This window comes from Synchytrium microbalum (assembly GCF_006535985.1).
Source record: "Synchytrium microbalum strain JEL517 chromosome Unknown SmJEL517_scf0015, whole genome shotgun sequence".
Taxonomy (NCBI): domain Eukaryota; kingdom Fungi; phylum Chytridiomycota; class Chytridiomycetes; order Synchytriales; family Synchytriaceae; genus Synchytrium; species Synchytrium microbalum.
Window position 1 is genome coordinate 327,089 of NW_022158364.1, and position 20,163 is coordinate 347,251.

Genomic DNA, 20,163 nt, shown 5'->3' on the forward strand with positions numbered 1-20,163 from the left:
ATCGACAAACGAGTATGTCACGTAAGGCCGTATTCGAGGATGTGCCTCTGCCGCCACAGATCGAGGGCTTTTATAGTCGGTCTGTGCGTAAAATGAATGAGAATCCCTTCATCCTGCCAGGTACATAGTGATGTATTGTTTCAATCAACGTGAATCCAACTAACACATACCGTTTATACTAATAGGAGTGGTGGCAGTGTGCTATTCTCTCTATAAAATGTTTATATCGCTGCATAGAGGCGACAAGGTTGGCTTCCAGCATAGTCAGAGAATGAGGGTTGGTAAGCTTCAACATTTGGGTTTGCACCCAGGCAGGCTGGACGAATACTGAACCAACCTCTATTGTAGGAGCTCAATTATTCGCGGTGGGAGCATTTACAGCGGGAATAGCGTGGGAGAATTACTGGAAGGGCGACAAGAAAGCTCAACCAACACCTGAACGACAGTATTGAATTGAATGTCACCTATCCATGATCGCATAACTTCACATTGCCACATCGCATTTGTAAACCATCATAAATTCGTTTCTTCTCTCTTTATAAAACAAGTTGCATAGTCTATACGTGTCGTCGTCTTTCGCAGCTCCAAATCACACATAAGCAAATCATGATTTCAGCACAAGAGAACGAAGGAACTTCATTGCGGACAGAGTTCTCACGCGGGAAGGCTGCTTATAAGGAAGTAGAAGACTCGCCTCTGGCCAGCATAGATCCCAAATACCAAGTAATGTTGATTTGCAATGTCTGAATTGTTGGCTTGATTTACATGGAACTAATCTCAACCACATATAGACCATAGTATCAGACTGCCTCCTAAACTTTACCAAGTGTGCCTTCCTCGTCCGCCAACTGTCCCTCTTCAGCGACAACGAGATCTTGGACGACATTGTTACTACTGACCTGAGGTTGCTACAATCTATACAAGTTATACAACACAGCAATCTATATACTGATACCTATTGCACTAGGTATATACTAGTAGACTACTTCCTCGGCGAAACAACCCTCAAACAAGTATCGCCCAAACTCGAGCGAATGCAAGTCATCAATGTCGCTGAAATGTATCTGTCGCGCTACCTGACTATATGCGATGACTATGCCATACTCGATTCCGATGATGCAAAGAGATGGCATGCCATGACGAGAAAGAATGAGGATGGGGATCTAGTGGATAGCAATACGACAGAACGACCACCCACTCGTGACGAAAAGATTGCGAGGTACAAGAGGGAAAAAGAGACAAAGAAGCGATTAGAGGTATGTATTGTACATGTGAATGGTTGGAAGAGAATGTGTTGCAAAGGGGAAGAAGGACGATACATGTTTCTATCATAAGGGCTTACCTCCCTACTTTTTTTTTGCTACAGGACTTGCTAAGCAGACGCAAAGACCAGGAAATCGATGAAGACATTGAACGAGACATCATTTTAACTAGTGGCAGACTATACGCTCAAACCGCACTCGAATCCATACGACTCATTCGTGATGAACGTGTCATACTCTTGGAAATGGAACAGATAAAGAGAGACAAGAGTCATGAATTGTCTAGTCAGCTTGAGAACAATAGTGACACTAGAGTGGCGCTAAAGGATAGGACTGGTCCGTTGATGAATCCACAAGGAAGGGTATGTGTGAGAGGTGAAAAAAGGGTGTTGTGTATACTATGAATCTGGATGTGAACCAGTTGCAGTTCTCCCGCATGATGTCTACTGATACTCTTATCTCGATATTAGATCATGCGTCCATTCGTGATTACCAGCAAGAGAGAAGAAGTACGACGTGGTGTATTCAGACCAGGCTGGAATCTACCAACAATGACCATTGAAGAATACTTGGATTTGGAAATGGAACGTGGGAACATGTTATCTGGTGGAACAGGGTAAATAGCTTTTGAAAGCGTGAACCTTTTTTTTTTTGCTCACCATCTAACAGCCCTTTATCCTCAACCATAGAGAGGAAACAAACACAAAGGTCGTCGAAGATTCCGACTATGATGCTCAAGATCAGGCAACGCTCAAAGCTAGAGAGTGGGATGATTTCACTGATGATAATCCTAAAGGGTGGGGTAATCGTGGTGCAAACCGTGGATGATGACGAGAATGTCGCATCGTATGTCACGGCTATATCTTCGTCCCTTTTTGTGCAATGTTCTATAGCTTACCAAGCAGTATGTACAGAAAAGAAATGTATTTGCAAGAAACATTGCATCTCTTCTCATATCTTCAACGTTCGCTTCTTCTTCTTCTTCTTTTGAGTCTCGACTTTCCGATTTCCGGGAGCGTCGTGATTGTTTTTCTAACTGGCAAAAAAAGGACGCAAATATAATTTGGGATAGGTTGATGCGAACAATTGTACCTCCTTGGCACTTGCAGCAGAAGCAGCAGAAGCTGCACGTCTTCCAGGTCTTTAACTTTCACAGATCCATTTATTCCCGTTCTTCGATACATCGTCGTTTAATAATGACTTTTCGAATGTCAGCCTCACAATTAAGTTATACCATCAGCAGCTCCGTCTAGTACTTGATGACCATTGAAGGCACATTAGTAAATTATGAAGCTATAACAAGCGTTCATTTGCTTGGTGAGTTCCAAGTACAGCCAATAAAACAGTTGAGGAAGTAAGATAATCAACACATCCTTGTGGAGTGACAGTTCCCTCTGGTTAAATAATCCTCTCCACACAATTCAGGTCGTTCTCCTCACATGGACACGGAAGACTTTGATTACTTCTTGTTTATGAGCACTTTTGAGACTCTAGCTTGCGAGAAGTGTGAAAGGTGCAGTGGCAAATCAACATCCAGCCTTGGTCGTAAACGTTTTATTGTTGTTATTCATGCACACAAAAATCTGTTGCGTTGAGATGCATAACATCTGAAAACTTGGCTGTACCAATGCTTCTGGTGCCTCAATGGGTACAGGCCGATCCTGAGCAACATTGGAACACACCTTCACACAGAATCGCTGCATAGGTGGCTGATGCTTGATGAGTGGGATCTGATCCCATATTGGCCATTTTGTGTACAAATCCTTGTATATCGAGCAACGTTGCTCAGCACCGCTTTCAGATAACAAAGTTTTTCCTTTTTCAAATGAAATGTTAATATTTTAGCATGCCATATGTACAAGTAAAAAGACTAGCTACTAGTATCTACAAAGCCGATTGCATCGCCCTTCTTCTTCTTCTACATTCGTCGTTTCTCCTTCTTCTGAGTCCGTTTCTTTTCTTTTTCTTTATCAGCTTTCTGCTTTTCAAGAGCTTCCTTATTCCTATTGTTGAGTTGTGTGAGTTCGTGGCCAAAAATAGAGTAAATCGGCCCCACGAAGATCCACTTTCATTCAAATCGCGCTTTCATTCTACCTTTGTACTTCCTTGGCATGTGAAGCAGAAGCAGCAGCTCTCTGAGCTTGCTCCTTAAGTTTCACAGCTAGAGCATTCTCATTCCTCGATATATCATCATTTGACGATGTCTTTTCCGAAGCAGCTTTGTATACAAGTTCACCATCAGCACCTTCGGTGACTTGATCTACATCGAATGCGTACTATCAAAGTAGGATAGAGTGTTAGATGTGTTGACAGAACAAACAAAGAAGAGTCATTATAGATCGCTGTATGAGCATTACCTTGTTAAGCAAGGCCTCCCTCTTCTTCTGATCTTCCCTAGACAATTCAGGCCTATCTCGTACGCGTATCGCCTCTTTAAGCACCTCAGTTTCTTTGAGACGTCCAGCAACTATGTCGTGCTGTTTCTGTTGTGCGTCTTTTTGATTGTTTTCTTCCCGTTGTTTTGAAGACCATGTTATGCATTCTTTGATGAATGAGTCGATTGATGATGATTGTTTGCCGTCCTATATGGTGTAAGTGTAAGGACAGCGAAGAAAACGATCGAACATAGACAGATGTTGGATGTTCTCGTCCAAACGCCAGATGCTCACAGATGCTTCCAATAAGAATGATTCCAAAGCTTCTCGGAGCTCTTCTTCATCGTCACCAGAATCAGCCTGTATTATAGATTCACAGTATGATGTTATGGTCTATCCTAGTTTTGTTAGATAATTCTTTTTTTCCCCCACATAAAAACAGTCAAAGCTTCATAACGGAAAACCAGCAAGGACCTCTGATCTAGCTGACCTCATCGTGCAGCCCAATAGCTGCCAGTTTGGCCGAAATCCAATCTGTAAGTTCCTCGTGATCTGCCATTCTGTCGTTTTGTGAATTCAAAGGGAGCGTTACGGCGGACAAATGAGACAAGTTCCACAAAGGAGACAAGAAACTGCTGATTGCATTTCCGTGTATATTTACGCTATTTTCTATTTTACAGCTATTTTTCTTTCTACGAACAATCGTACAGTATTCTTAGCTCTGACAAGCATATTAGCAGCGCATTCGGTTTACATCCAAAAGCTTGCCGCTAGAGGAGGAAGAAGGAAGGAGGCCAATATGGACCATCAGCCCGTGATTATAACTACTAAGCTAGAGGGTGAAAACTTTGGATGCCGTATGGAAGTCAGCCCAACAATGACTTTTCAGCAATTGGTCGACAGTGTGATGCATAAATTGAAGCCTGTTTTGCTACCGAATCAACATGTGGAATTCAAATATCAGTTGCCAGAAGACGAGAATGTCATAAATATCGACCTAGACTGGCTCTATGTCGCTGATGATGAGGGGGTTAGGATTTTCTTTGCTGACATCCAGGAACGACCAGCCGCATCACGGAAGCTAATAGCATCTATAGCAACGAATCCAGTTACAAAGATATCTCGTATACAGCCTGTCATCACTCCTGTTACCACGAGGAAACGTAAAGAAGAGAGCCGTGATGTTATTGTAATCGAGGATGACGAAGATGACGACTGTAGCAGTGGCGTAAGTAGCACTAACCAGAATGAGGTCGAAAAGATTTCTGAAATACCACGACGAAAGAAACGGGTCCATCGTACAAGCGACGAGGATGATGAGATTGACGAGATAGAAGAGCCCAGGCCAAAGAAGCGGTCGGTTCGTCGAAAGAGTACCGAAAGTGATCAGACGGAATTGCCACGACCAAAGAAACGTCTTAGTCAGGCTAATTCGCCTGTCAGGGAGAAGATTGAACATCTTCTAACAGGTAACGTTTCTGGATATTGAACTCTTGTGCAGAGCCTTACCCAGTGAACTCTTTTGCAGAACTGTGCTCTAAGCTTACTACTAATCTCCGACCAAATCTAGACTCAAAGGTGTTTAATTTATCACGAGATGATGTGCATGAGATAATTTTTGGAGTGGGCTGCTACAAGTGTGGATTGGCCAAAGTACGAAAAGCTTGTTGGGCCTTTCGGATGAGGATTTGTGAGGACTGTTTCGAAAAGCAGTAAGTTTCTTAGAACGTCAAGAAGGTTACCTTGGCCCGTTCTAATGTTGCAATCTCTCCTACTAGTTCAGTGAGCAAGGCAGTTCTGTTGGAAGAACAAAAACTCTCTCCTGAAATTTTGCTTGGATTGCCTTGGACTAGCGGGAGCTTTTGGCCAAAGTATCATAATGCAAGAATCGAACGCTTCTTTTATCTCAGATCTGATATCAAAAATGCTCTACGAGAACGCAAGCTTGCGATACAGGACGGCACTCATCCTCAATGGCTTGCGTGAGTATGGAAACCATGGTTCAGAGGTGGACGAGTCTCGCTGACATTGCACTCTCGTCTATAGCGAACGAACGAAACGAGAAGAATTGGTAGAGGAAGAAGTGACTCGTTTAGCATATACCAATTTCCGAATTTTGCAACAATTGGAATATGCTGGTGAAGATAACAAGAAGGCCAGAAGACTTGGAATTATCAAGCAGGCTATTGTGCGTGGCTGGAACGAGGCCACGCTTCGCAAATGTCCCTCTTATCTCTCTTGTATAGAGAAGACAACTCCATACACTCCACGTGTTTGGAAAATACTTGAAACAAAACTAAATTATGAAGTTGGACGACGGCGCTGAATGGGCTTGCAAAGTAGGCTTTTTATATTCATTGTGTCAATCATAAGGAGGGGAATGTGTAAAAGAAACATTTGTAAGAAGAATGCCGAGAGCCCATCCCAATCAGTGCAATAAATCCTAGTAAAGAGAGTATTTGCAAGATCTGTTCGTCTTGTGTACCCGAGATTCGTTAAGATACTGCTACTTTTATTGAGGTATGTTTACAACTACTTGCTCTATGAAAGATACTGCTACTTTTATTGATGTAAGTTTACAACTACTTGCTCTATGAGATTATGACAAATGCAATTCAACAGCCCTCTTATACTCTCATGATAAATGATGCTCTCTAGTCTAGCAACTTATCAAAGCACATTTCGCGGCACCAATGCTGTAAAGAAGAGCTCATCACTTATAGTTGGACGACCTCCATGCTTCCCAGCAAAGCGAGTCACGAATGTGCTCATTGCTATCCCACTTTTACTGTACCTTGCTCCATTTCATGTACAAGAAACTTGACGAGTGCTATACGATAAGTCAGCTCGTAACGGGACTTCTTGATATAATCCTAGTGATGACTATTTGCAGCATCACTTCGGCTTCCATGTGCGTTTGATTCTTCTCCAGAGTCTATTAGATCTGAGTGTTAGAAAATGCGATTAATTGTGGGACGGCCTACGTAGATCTGGCCATCTAAGAGATCGCAGACTTACCAACAACACTTGACTAATGACTGACCATGAATGAGATCGCTTCCAAGTCCCTCTTTCTCTCCCCTCTTCTTGCTACTAATAGGCGATTGTGGAAATAAGACTTTTCAGCTTGCTTCGAATTACGCGACAGGATACACCATCTGCACTTAGAACTCTCCTGCTTTCAGCATACTCCTGAGCTCTCAGTATCTCGCTCTTTTCACGCGCAGTTTCACTATAATCTTCTCTTGACAACACTTGCACCCAAAAAACCCAAAAAACTACGCAAGCTGCAACCAGACCATAGGACGAGATGCTGACGACGAGGACACTAGTCCCATCTCATGTAGGAGCAGGGCCGGTAGCGCGCAAGCAGGGATATGCCTATAAAAGAGGCTCATCAATTCTTTCTGGATGGAAGCTGAAATTCCTCATTTTGCGAGACAGCTTGACGGCCGATGCTCGTCCCGTCTTGTTGGTCTTTGATCGTCGAGATCCATCGGCTCCAGTCAAGCATGAAGTCGATCTACGAGGTGCTCGTGTTAGTCTGGAAGAATCAGGAAGTGCTGGATGTGGATTCAGCGTCGAAGCAAGAGACAGAAAGGTATTTGAGTTAGGTCGATGAATGGGAAAATGAGATCATTATGAATCTAATATAATACATTCTCTTTCTCTAGTATCTGTTTTATGCTCAAACAAAGTCAGATCGTGACGAATGGGTCAATATTATTTCGGACGCCACTCAACCTGCCTCATCATACACCAAATCACAGCCGATCGCTGATACATACAATTCTCAACCATGGAGAAACTCGGCACCTACATATCAACGACCACCATCACGTATGCAGTCCACGAATAAAGCAGCTCGACCAACATCCTTTCCAGTTCAAAATACGCTACAACAGCAACCACAGCCTCTAACTCACGGCGTTCAACGTAATCAGTCAAGGCCGCCTATACCCACCTTCTCTCGGGCCACTGGTCCACGTGACGATGATGACGCGACAAGCAACTGGAGTGATGAAGGAAGTGTCGTATCTTCTGTCGCTGGCGGACTTGATTGCGGAGATAGTGTGGGTACCGGTATTGAGACTCTGGTAAGACTCCTCAAAAGTCCTGTGTTGATCTTGATCACCGCTTTTTGTCGGTAACTAATGAACCGTCCTCTAGTCATTTTGCAACGAGCCTGTTCTCACGCCTCAAGAATTGGTGTCATTGGGTCGAACGAAAAACGGTGGTGAAGCTGCCAAGCATGGAACGACACGCCGGCGGAAAGGTAGGAGCTATTTCGTTCAGCAACAAAAAAATCCCCCACAAAGGAGTATCATATGCTAACGTCCTTTTTAGCAATCGACATCACATCACCTTCAGCCTCCGCATCTCCAACACCCCACTGGAATGAAAAGTATCAGCGTATGCTAGCTATGCCCATAACGAATGAAGATGCAGCACTACGAAAAGACGTGGCACTCTGCACTCTCATTGGTACTTTTACCGAGATAGCTACAGCATGGGCCAAACGAATTGTGGATAACTATCATATTCAGCACCGTGTTGCATTACGACCAATGACACCTGGTGGTGGTGATTGGGCAAATAATGGAAGTGCTTCAGAAGTCTTTCATCAGCAAACTTCTCCGCCAGTTCAGAATGCTGCTGGACCACCATCATGGCTAGAAGGAGAAATGTTCTTTCATTTTGTCGCTGATTATGAAGGTAAGAGGTGAACCTGCCAAAAAACGTATGTCTCACTCATTATTCCTTGCTTGCAGCCGATGGCGATGACGAAATCTTATTGGCGCACAAGCGAGCATCTCAGGAACTTTTGGGCATTGATGCTATGAATAAGACATGTGACGGACTGTTTGGTACTCCATTGATGTGTCTTATAGATTACAAGGGCTTTAGAATCGTTGCGTTTGCGACAATGCCTTTAGAAGACGCAGTAAGTCATTCTTCAGTTCATCGTTCGTTTTGGTCAGATTCAGAAACATTTTGCCCACGCCGCCTTTATTAGAATGCGAGGGTTCTGGACTTGACAGCTGAAATACCCCGCACAGATGATGGCGTTTTACAACGGCTGTCAAGAGTCGCAGCTCGACTCAACCTCAAACCTCATTTGGCTGTAGTTGGAGGTCGAGAAGTAGTACGAGTACCAACATCCGTGTCTATGGAAGTTCACTATCACCCACAATCCCAGATCTACTATTCGCTCAACATTGCTGACCTCTTCCCACATGATATTGGAAATGGCGCATCCAACGAAAACACCAACAGCAACACCTCACAGATAAAACCCAAACCATTCAACAAGTTCCGTCCTGAATTTGTTGAAAAGTATGTCAATGCATTATCAGCTGATGCTCTGGTACCATATGAAGCACCACAAGAACCAGAACGAATGGGCAATGAATCCGATGCCATAGCAGCCAGCAAGTATTTGCAAGAAGTGTGGATTCCTTCAGCCGTAAAGAAGCTAGACTCGATGCAAGAGAAATCCATCCTGGCTGATTCTAGAGCATGGAAGGAATGGTTGAGTTCTAATGGCATCAATGTGAGATATACTGGGTTGATGGCTAAATTGTCAACTTTGCCATATATTCGACAGCTGTGTGCTGTGGATATGGTTGCCAGAAGCTGCAAAGCCCTCTTTAGACGACGTATGAGAAGAGAGATTTTACGATTCAAGTCTACTGGTGCTACTGTTGTAGATGAGCCCTTCCGAGATGAAGTTGTTGGACTTTTCAACACTGTCCTTGGCTCTAGTATGGCTGCCCGAAAGGTACGTTGTGAGAGCCCAAGAAAAAACCGATAGAAATGGATATGTATTTACATTTGATTCCACTAGTTCTGGGAGGAAACTCTGAAGGGTGTCGTATATGGCAAATTTGGATTCTTCATGGACTGGGAATCATTTGATGGGATACATCGATCGGCTCTATTCCTGGCATTACAGCATCACGTAAGTTCGAATGCAGCAATTTGCATATAATGCAGTTCCTCTTTCAGCATCATTTTGCTAACCAAAACTTCAAACCAATAACAATAGTGTGGAGTGCAATTCACAGAAGGAAATATCTATGACTTTAGTGGCCCCCAACCTTTATCTCGTCAACATTTGATATGTTTTACAGCCAACCTCCATCGTCCTTCTTCCATCAACGCCCCCCCGTCCGATACCACACCAACTGAATCTCAACTAGCATATTCTCTCACAAGGCATCTCAAACTCCTCGGTCCTCAATCTCGACTATGGAGAAACGAAAAGACACGAGATATATTAAATCGTGTCAGTGCCTTTTACGCAGCAATACGTAAAGGAGATCAAGCAAAAACGTATGCAGTATCATCGCTCCAAGTCGGAGATCAATACGCGTCAGCATCCGCTTCCTTATCCTTGACTCGACTCATGGAGTCATCGTGTCTCATATCGAATGCCATAGTACCAGAAACTCTACAACACTACAAGGCCTGTATCGCCGCCATTCAGTATCACTGGGGCGAATTACATCCTATTGAAATGCAAGCTCATGAATGTATGAGTAACTGCTTTACACGCTTTGGACAAGAAGACAAAGCCTTGGAATGTATTGAGCGTGCATGGCACATTGCTTTACGAGCTTGTGGCAAACTTCATAATGTCACTGCTGGATACCTATGTACTATGGGTCACTTGCAACACGTATTGGGACGAACATCAGATTCCATACGGTTCTTGACTGAATCACTCACCATTTACTCATCACTGGGTCCGGAATATGGATTACTGACTGGTCGTGTCCATTTCCTATTGGCTCAATCTCTACAACAAAAGGGTGACTTGTCAAATGCTACCAAACATGCAAAAGCATCAAAGCTTCTTCGAGAAAAGTATGCTGGATCATCACATGCTGATACCGTAGAATCGTATCGTCTCTTGGCTACACTGGTCATGGCTCCATACGAAGACTATACTGGTGTAGTAACAGGAACCGTCGCAACAGCGATCCGAGAAGCAATTGGATTGTACGAAAAAGTATTTAGATATCTACGAAACCAACGTGGTGGTAGTATGGGTATCACTATGAGTGGCAGAGCATCTGTCATGGGAATGTCTACCAGTTCTGTTATATCACGATCACCCAGTGTCAGTGGACACTATCAAATCCCTGTACCCACTACGACAAACTCGACAGTATCGTCTTCCACAAGCTCGACCATGGAACTCAAGGATTTGACTCGTCGTATCGTCTCGCTCCGTCTCGTTCTCATAGATTCGCCAAGAGCTAAAGAGGTGCTGCGAGGTATACGTGAAAACTTGGCTACTCAGGGACATGAAGAATCTGCTATACGTGAAGTCGTGGTTCGATTGCTGGCTAGTGGTAGTCCCAGCGTATACACTGAGAGTGTTGTGAGACGGGTTGAGGAGGGGGAAGGTGAAGAGGCTATAGATGAATTGAGCATCATTGTGCAACTCACTGAGGGTGAATCGGTTGGAGTAATGTCGTGAAGGAAATAGGTAGATAGATATATATGGATGCATAATTAAAATATAATCTCTAGAAGGATGATAATTCGTAAAACGATCTCAACAACTATATACATATTCTCTCAAGAACTGCTCATCCGTCTTCGCGTTGTTTGAACGAAGCTGAGGCGGTCTAACAATAGCTTTATTTGTATGTGCAGCTCTGTGGAAAATGCAAATCACATGCGATCCTCGCTATACATATACTCTGTACTCTATCTAGTTTCACTCACGGATCAGTAGTAATCATCATAATCATCAAACACCGGCGCCTGGAAGTAGCGTGCATGCTCGCCATCGTAGTCCTCTCCATCATCAGTGAATGATGATGATGATGACGATGGAGGGCTCGAAGGCGGTGGAATCCACGTGGGCCATACGAGGGATGGGAAGAGAATTTCAGCGTCAGATAGTGGTGTAGCTGTGGCTGGGACTTGACTATTGCTACTACTACTAGCAAGCATCATACCAGATGATCCTGCAGCATTGACACCGAATTGGAATGGTTGAGCGTTTGCATTGATTCCCGATGGATTGTTGACACCGAATGCAAACGATGAAGGGAAGGCACCAAATCCAAACTGAGAGACATCTACACTACTACTATTACTACTAGTACTACTATTTGTGACACCCAATCCCGTCTTCAAGTTCCCATAATTCACATACTTTCTAGCTATATCTTTCGGATCTCGTGCCTTGATGGTAGCGGCCAGCCGTTCAAAGTTATCCAATAACAATGGTCTGAGACTTCCGGTCACGAGCGCATCGCCATTCAAGAAGGTGTTTGCTAAACCTTGACGTGCTGAATTTATAGTCGTAAAGTCATCCTTAATCATATAGTGACCATGTAAATGTGCTTCGGGCAGTGTGGCTCTAGTTGTTTCATTGAGATCCATTCCAAATTCATGTGATATGCCAACGATCTTCTCGCCGTCGTCGGTTGTTTGGAATGCAATATATTCTGGTTGGGATGACAAAGCAACCAGACGGAGATGCCATGGCAGGTCAGATACAAAGACCTGATTAATGAAAGAAAATTGTTGGTTAGTTTCGCATTCTCTCTGATAACTTTTTTATCACAGACTTACTGTAGAGCCAGTCAGAGCGATAATATTTCCTGTTTTCCCAACACCCATAGTAGATCGAGCAGCACAGTATACACTAACTACAAGACAACCAGGGAATTGAGTTCTCTTATAACTTGAATTGGTTTTTTCTCTACCACACCGTACCTGGTTGCTTGCCTTGAGTCAGATACGGAGTAGTAATCGAGTTCACAACAGAATACGAATACGGGTATATAGTAAGAGGAGGCTGCCCCCTTATTTGTTCTTGTGGTGGGCCCAAAAATCTCTTTGCCTGCCATCGAATCATATTTGGCACTCGAATAGCAGCGATATCCAATCCAGTGGAGACTCGTCCTTGTACCCAGTTTCCTTGTGCATCGTAATCATACTTGATGGGTGCACTATCTTCTACTATTGCGATCTTGAAGCTGGCTGGGTATCCTATTTGATTAAAAAAATGGGGGTGAAAACGACATTTCTAGTAGTAAACCCAAACTTTAAAATACCTGTACACATGTACGAAGCAAATCGAAGGCCAATAGGCGACGAGTATTTCAAATCGACGGTACTGATGGGCTGACGATTGGTTCTATTATGGAATGGGTCCTTTATGGTAGATGTATCAGTAGCGTTTATATTAGTGATGAGAGACATATTGTCGTTGGGGTCTCGTGGTGAGTCAAAAAATTCCAAAATGACTAGAGCCGGTTTACCACCCTGTCGAAACCCTCCAGGCTTGCCTGGTACGTATGCAGCTCTAGACACCCCCAACCATTCCAAAGATGCACGTATCTGTTCTGCCTCTTGATATTTACTATTCTGTCTGAGTCTCTGACCCAACAATCTAAGTGCAGGATCAGATGCATTTTTGAGTTCCAAAACACAGCACTTTAGTGGTTCAAAACGTTCATAACGTCCCATTAATCCATCGACGAGGTCTGGGTATACGGTTGGTGGCAGTTTTGCTCTTGCTGCTTTAGGATCTTCTACATATTGACGGAAGTAAATAAGACGAGGATCGTGGCCAAGACCAACAGGAGCTGGTTCAATCAATTCTCTGGCCAGACGAGATGCTTCTAGACGGTCTTCAATTTTCTTTTTACGACGATTGGCGGCTCGGTCTTGACGTTTATCGGTAGAGCTGCTTGCTACAGCAGCATGTTCAGGCTGTTGAGTATCAGCAGTTTCAGTAGCACTTTCAGCCATGTAGGCAGCAGCAGCTTCAGCTTCTAGAGTTGCTGCTTCAAGTGCCTTCCTTTCGATAATCCTATTAGCGTCGTCCACAGCAGTAGAGTAGTTGCCACTAAATCCCATACATATTTGTGGACTGCATGCAGTCACAAGAATGACACGCAAGCATTCTACTGGAGTGGCAAAGAATTTATAAGGACTCGTGGCAGTGAAGTTTTTCGGCAGCAAGAAAACTTTCTTTTGCTCAGGTACAACTATACTGCTGAGCTCACGGAGTCCGTTTATAATTCCACGACCAGATTGGACCAAGAACACGTTGTTGGCTTTACTCTTGATTTGACCATCAATAATCGATATCATACTCTCAGCTAGCCTTTGGACACAGAGCCTAAACACACGAAACCTCTTTGCATTGACGCATAGTGAATGCATCAAGGCTTGTCGAGCTTCGTGATCAGCTTCACCAGCCCATAGTTTCAAGGCATTTAATACACCTATCGGCTCACTCATCGATCCAGCATCTGTGTACATTCGTGCACCTTAAAGCAGGTAAGACAAATTGTGAGGTTAGAGTTTCTACCAAGACGACTCTCATAATGTCTTACCAAAAGTGGAAGCAAGTTGGGACGCGAACTTGGCTTGATCATGCTCTACGAGACTACTCGGCATGGAGAATATATCGGGGGAATTCAATGCAGCAGCGAGAATTACACCTAGAACATGATTACGTTTAGTAATCATCGTAAAAAGTTACAGCTCATCAATGATCCGCCAAACCTTCAAAATGAGCACCCATGGCAGCTGCAAGTAAAAGGACACGAGATTCGATTATAGTTATTGGTAGTCGAGAAGCCATTCGACCAAGGAACGTTACCAGCCCCTCTTTTTGAGCGTCGGTAAGATCTGCGGTGATAATAGTGGGTGGTGGCAACATTGCTCCAACTTCACGTAGTCGTATAAGAGCACCATCAACGGCAGCGATATCTGGTGGTTCAATCATCGTATTCAAGACGTCGCGAGCCGAGCTTCTTGCAAAGAGCTCTCGGACTCGAAGGATTGTAGTTTCGAGCGAGCATTGAGAGATTTCGGGGAGATCGTGCTTCAGCATGATTTTATCATGGAACTGCCTGGTATAAAAGGCCATGATTTTGCCTTCAGAGCAGCGACCAGCTATTTCATGATAAGTGTCAAATCAGATTTGACAAGCCACGCAAACCCCGACCAATCAGAATTACCTCGTCCTCGCCTCTGGATTCGAGAAGCTTTTGATATGAAATTCAGTGTCAACTGTTGAGACCCTCGAGTAGTGTTGAACTCCATTTCCCTCCGTAATCCATAATCAAGGACAATCTTGACATCAGGAATAGTCACTGACGATTCAGCAATATCGGTGGCTAATATAATCCTACAAGTACCTGGCGGGCCTACAAGGAATGCTTTGTCGACTTCTTCCTTGGGCGTTGTTGAGTGCAATATATGGACGCTGATACGTTCAGCAGCGCTAGCTTGGCAAGCAGGAGTTTGTACACCAATTATATCACGATAAAATTCCCACCACGTGAGTTGTTCGTGTTCACCAGGTAAGAAGACCTAACCAAAAACAAATTAGTTCAACACAAACCTCCAGAATGAAATGTGTACACTTGAACGTACAAGTATACATGTTGAATCAGCAGGGTCGCGGAACTGTCTGGTGCTTGGAATGAATTCTGGGAGGTTATCGCTCATAACACCAAGATTGAAGGCTGATGCATCTGGCATATTGTCGATATCGACTTGTTCATCTCCAGATTCTGATGACTGAGAGGAGTTTTGGCCACCTTTACTACCATTATGAAGACTATTTGAGGTACCTGTCACATTATCATCATTATTCAAGACTTCTAGTTCTTCAGGATTGGCCTTCCAGGCACGAGTCCCTTCCAGCTTACAATAATACAGTGCCAAATATATACCGAATTCATAAAACGAGTCATCAATACTTGGCGAAACATCCCTAATCTTGCGTGTTTTTGGGTCACGCCAACCTTTGTTGTATGTGGTTATCCACGAGCTCATTGTACGTTCCAGGTCCTCCAAGCCATTCATGCTATTCCAGAAGTCTCCAAACCTCTTTGGCGCAGCATCTTCTGTTGATTCTTTGGGTTCATATCCGAACAGATTCGGGCGTTTAGGGACATCTACCATGTCGTCGAGATAGTAATCTTCGACTTCAAATCGATTCCCGCCGACGTGTATATGTGGCAAGAGGGGTACGTTGCGTAACGTGAAAAAGTTGTTGTATAACTCCACGTCAAGCGTAGCGCTCATGACTACCAGTCGTATGTGATGATTTGAGCCTTTGGCTAGAATGTGTCGCTTGATTATGAGGGAAAGCAAGTCCATGTCGATTGTACGTTCGTGTGATTCGTCGAGTATCAAATGAGAGATAGAGTCCATGGCATTCTCGTTGCGAGATAACCATTCAACCAGATACCCGGTCGTCGCGTAAACTAATAGAAAACCGATAAGGTGTGAGCTGTCAAGGAAGCTTTCGACACCTAAATGCCATGCAATTGAAATCTGATGCACCTGCAATACCACATACCGACAGCGCAGCCATCATCCTTCTTATCATTCATAACTCTATACCCAGCAAAGTTTGGCTGGCCATGTTTAGAGCCCCAATCTTCGTTGACTCGTTGCGCTAAGCGGATTGCAGCAACACGACGCGGTTGAGATACCAACACACGTGGCTCCTGTCCACGACGCCTAGCATCTTCAGCAAGGGCTCGAGGAACCACAGTAGATTTCCCAGATCCTGGGGTAAGTGAAGCTGTCAAAGTCCAGCACACACACACCCAGCCACCAATCGACATTGCATACCAGTTTCTCCAACGAGGATAGTCACTTGATTGTTGCGTACACGCTCTACGATATCCGAGATGTGTTGGTCGATGGGAAGATCCGAGCTTTGTCCAAAGCTGTTGATGTTGGACATGATGTTCTTGATGATGCTCGGTGATTGACTAGTAGAGAGACATGGTATTTGATGAGTGCTTCGTAGGAAGTCGACGCGATTGCCAGTAATTCTCAGGATCGTTGACTAAAACCCAACTTTTCATTTAACGTTCAAGCATCACTGATTAAAACAGAGCAGACCAGATCTGAAAAGACGACAGGACTTACAGATGATGTGTCTATGATCTGGCTGGCGTCATGATCACCATCGATACTTTTGCTTATCAACTTCGTGAAATTCAAAATTGACACCTCAAAAGTTGACGTTTTACGTTGATCAGCCAACCACCAACATTGACAAGCAAGCACAATTAGTTGCAACTTCTACGTACATCGTCGCGCGTTAAAATGACTTGACGCTAGATCTGTTCAACAAGTCTGTTCAGTCAAAATAGGAAGCTAGGAAGCTTAGCAAGCAAGTGATTTCTGATTTGAACCTTCGATACTATCCACGGCAGCCCCACAATGAGCTTTGTTTAAGATGCCAAGTATTCTATCTACGCAGAAACTATGTTAGGGCCTCCTTAATCTTAACTTGCATTGTTGATCGAGATCTTTGACCATTCTCTTGCCTCAATCGATTTTCAGCGTGGTAAAGGCGCTTGAGCAACCTGCTTTGATTCATATGAGAATACAGAGATTCATTTAAAGACATCAATTTTTTTCTCAATCACCGACCGCATAGCAAACATTCGACAAAATGGGACACGGACTGTTTATTCAAACAGAAATATTTCTAGCACAGACTACAAAAACACTTTCATTTAGAATTGATTCCAAACCAAATATTATCTAATTATTCCAACTGGTCATTCCTTTAGGCGTGTTCAATATGTTCAATGTCTTTCGAGTTCATCAAGATGTTCACTATCTTTCGAATACTCGGAATCCGCAAGCGAAACCACCTCATCAGCATACATAGTATCAGAGAGGTATGGATCCTTCATTATGAAAGTGGCTAGCCAAGCGATGAGAGACATGAAGGCTAGAATGTACCATACGTCCTTGAATCCAACAAGAAAGGCTTCAACGACCAGTGCTTGTACTTCTGGGGAAAGTTTTGCAATTGCAAAAAGGTTGAAGACCTTTCCAATCACCAGGTCGTTTGATTCCTACGTTGTTTTGCCAATTAGCACTTGAAGAAACCTGAGCAATCCCGATTGCCGATATGAATACCTCAAATATAGACGGCGACAGGTACTTCAACTGTGAAATCCATGCAGAATTAAGGACGGCACCACAACTTGAAAGCCCTACGATTCCACCAAAGTTCCTAAATCTTGTTGTGAGAACAATAATTGATATGCCAAATTATTGCAAGATTACAATACCTGAAGAAAAGTAAAGTAGCCGTTGCGGCACCAACGTTGCTTGTGGTTGCTTGGGCAATAAGATTTGGAAGAACGAGGGATCCACCTAATCCAAACCCCACCATCTACCAAATTGTTTCAGTCAATTAAAGTTCTACCAGCTATACGTCAATGAACCAAGAGTTTGTCCCAGAAAGGGGTTTGCATCGATGCGAATCAAGACTGACGAACTCACCAACATCCATCCGACTTGCGAGCCTACAGAGGAATCGAGAGTCCATTGACTAATCATGTATGCACCGACTACACACAATGGGAGCTGAAGCCTAATGAAAACTGAAGCTGGAGCCACAGGTATAAAAGGGAAACGTCTGATTTTAGTCTCTGGCCTCCTTACCTCAGAATCGTTGTGGTTTTTCCAGTCGGTTTTGGCAAGGCGCCAGACACGACTAAAGAGATCATAAAGGATAAAACTACAGCCAAAAGATAGAGGCCGGATGTTGTAGCACTGGCACCCTACATGAAATGTCAGACAACGTCTCATCGGGTTGAATAGATACGAATGAAAAGATTTGAAGGAAGCGTACCCTCCCGATTTGTTGGTACAATGGCACTATGAAGATATAGTGAGACCAGGCCGAGAAACTATTTTAGAGTATTCACTTACAGTAATATTCAGCACCAAAGAATACGAATCCAAAGCCAAATGTTAATATGCAATTCCCCTAGAATCGGGAAATCGTTAGGTCTGGGATAATAAATTGGAATGTGAGAATATCTCACGGCGAAAGTTCTGTCAGCAAAGTAGGAGAGCTTGGCAATCGGTTCAGGTCTAATTCAAAATGAGTCAGTCTTGGTGGGTGATCTGAAGCCAATGCCTCTGAAGGCTTACGCAAAGTATTCCGCGACCAGAAAGCAAATGAATAAGAATCCAGCCGCAGCAAATAGTGCAATAACCTCCGGATCGTCCCACGCTTTATCTTGACTTCCAGACGAGAGAGCAACGAGCAAACACAGCGTGAATCCCGTTAGGAACAGTGACCCAAACCAGTCAATACGTGAGAGACGACTGGTTCTGTGGGACTTCTGCTGTTTGGGAACATATTTCCCTAAAACCAGCATGGGAGGGATGAATATTGGAAGCTGCGAAAGAGATGATGGATGGATATAGTAAGTGACCAAGCGTATACTCATCGTTTAAATCCTACCGCAATGTAAAATATCCAACGCCAGCTCAACTTGTCAGTAAACAATCCTAACAGTGACAAAACCGTTCGGTCAGAGGTTCGCTTCTTTTCACACAGAAGGATTTGACCAAGCAAATGGGTGTACCTCCCACCAGAGGGCCGAGACAAGTAGATATTACGACAGGAAAGGTGGCGTATGGCATATATAGTCCGATCAGCTTTGGTGCAATCAAATCTCCCATAATCATAATCGTGATGGCATTGATTCCTCCTGAGCCAAGTCCTATTAAAAACAAGCTAGTCAGCAAGTCGTCTCAGCAGCGAAAGCTCTTAACCAATGCGACTACCTACCCTGAATCCCTCTAGCTGCTATCAACCACTCCATCTAAGCATAGTAATTTGAGACAATTGGAAATCATTGCCAACTTCTTAAAATCTTCAGAGGTTACCAGCACCTACCGTCTGTGCACTGCCACACAGTACAGATCCGCTATAATTGAATTTCGTCTTAGCGTGTTTCACTCGACGACTTGACGGTCATACAGCACGTACACAATAAAGAGGGACGTTGAAAGCAGCAGGACTGGACGTCTTCCAAAGATGTCACTAGCTTTGCCCAAAACAGAAGACGACACAGTGAGAGCCAACGTATAAGAATTTGCAATCCAACTGGTATGAAGGTAAGGCAATGTTAGTAAACTTTCTTTTAATGTGCAGCAGTACTGTGGAGTACGGCAGCGAGTCACAGCTTACGGTAGCTGTCCAACATTTGACAACTCGGAAGATATTACTGGCAGAGAAGTGAACACAATAGTTTGGTCCAGCCCTACAGTCGTAGCAACGAGGAATTCAAATTACAAGCTCAAAAGCAATCAAAAAATCATAATCGATATTGAAAAATACCGTCAATAAAAGTCATGATTCCCAAGGCCATCACAATCCATATGATTTGATTTTTGGGCAATAAAAGTCCAGTGTCAACCTCAACGGTGTCCTTGACAACCTGAGTATCGTCTTTAACGTCAATGAATCTTTCATTATCTTCCATTTTGTGGTATTATTATAGTTCTTTGAGTTGGAAGTTCCTCTGCGACTTTGGTCCCAAAAAACAGAAGCATAATTGTAAAAGCAGGCCCATATATGATACCACTGAGGCTCACAGTCACGTTTTCTTCGGCAGATTTTGATAGCTCCTTATGCTTTGCCCGGTTGCGAGGCTCTCTCCAAAGCCATCCGCCCGCTATCTTGTCAAATTTTCGTG

At 43.7% G+C, this 20,163-nt stretch overlaps 4 protein-coding genes across 4 annotated transcripts; 3 read left to right on the plus strand and 1 right to left on the minus strand.

Moving 5' to 3' along the window:
* Window positions 1-14: 14 nt before the first annotated feature.
* On the plus strand, window positions 15-452 carry SmJEL517_g03123 (uncharacterized protein; the record flags this gene model as incomplete). The annotated part of the gene is made up of 3 exons (XM_031169051.1): window positions 15-120; window positions 186-281; window positions 349-452. 3 exons carry the CDS (start codon window positions 15-17, stop codon window positions 450-452), a joined length of 306 nt encoding a protein of 101 aa, XP_031025007.1.
* Window positions 453-606: 154 nt separating this feature from the next.
* On the plus strand, window positions 607-2,090 carry SmJEL517_g03124 (uncharacterized protein; the record flags this gene model as incomplete). Its single annotated transcript, XM_031169052.1, has 6 exons — window positions 607-723; window positions 792-904; window positions 968-1,256; window positions 1,367-1,624; window positions 1,733-1,878; window positions 1,952-2,090. The coding sequence occupies 6 exons, from the start codon at window positions 607-609 to the stop codon at window positions 2,088-2,090; spliced, it is 1,062 nt and encodes a 353-aa protein (XP_031025010.1).
* A 4,857-nt stretch (window positions 2,091-6,947) lies between these two features.
* SmJEL517_g03125 (uncharacterized protein) lies at window positions 6,948-11,126 on the plus strand (the record flags this gene model as incomplete). Its single annotated transcript, XM_031169053.1, has 8 exons — window positions 6,948-7,238; window positions 7,312-7,734; window positions 7,808-7,913; window positions 7,985-8,353; window positions 8,410-8,582; window positions 8,655-9,419; window positions 9,486-9,599; window positions 9,687-11,126. The coding sequence occupies 8 exons, from the start codon at window positions 6,948-6,950 to the stop codon at window positions 11,124-11,126; spliced, it is 3,681 nt and encodes a 1,226-aa protein (XP_031025009.1).
* Window positions 11,127-11,380: 254 nt separating this feature from the next.
* On the minus strand, window positions 11,381-16,385 carry SmJEL517_g03126 (uncharacterized protein; the record flags this gene model as incomplete). The annotated part of the gene is made up of 10 exons (XM_031169054.1): window positions 11,381-12,166; window positions 12,236-12,312; window positions 12,380-12,655; window positions 12,721-13,944; window positions 14,011-14,118; window positions 14,183-14,575; window positions 14,641-14,995; window positions 15,059-15,897; window positions 15,993-16,205; window positions 16,271-16,385. The coding sequence occupies 10 exons, from the start codon at window positions 16,383-16,385 to the stop codon at window positions 11,381-11,383; spliced, it is 4,386 nt and encodes a 1,461-aa protein (XP_031025012.1).
* Between the last annotated feature and the right edge of the window lie 3,778 nt (window positions 16,386-20,163).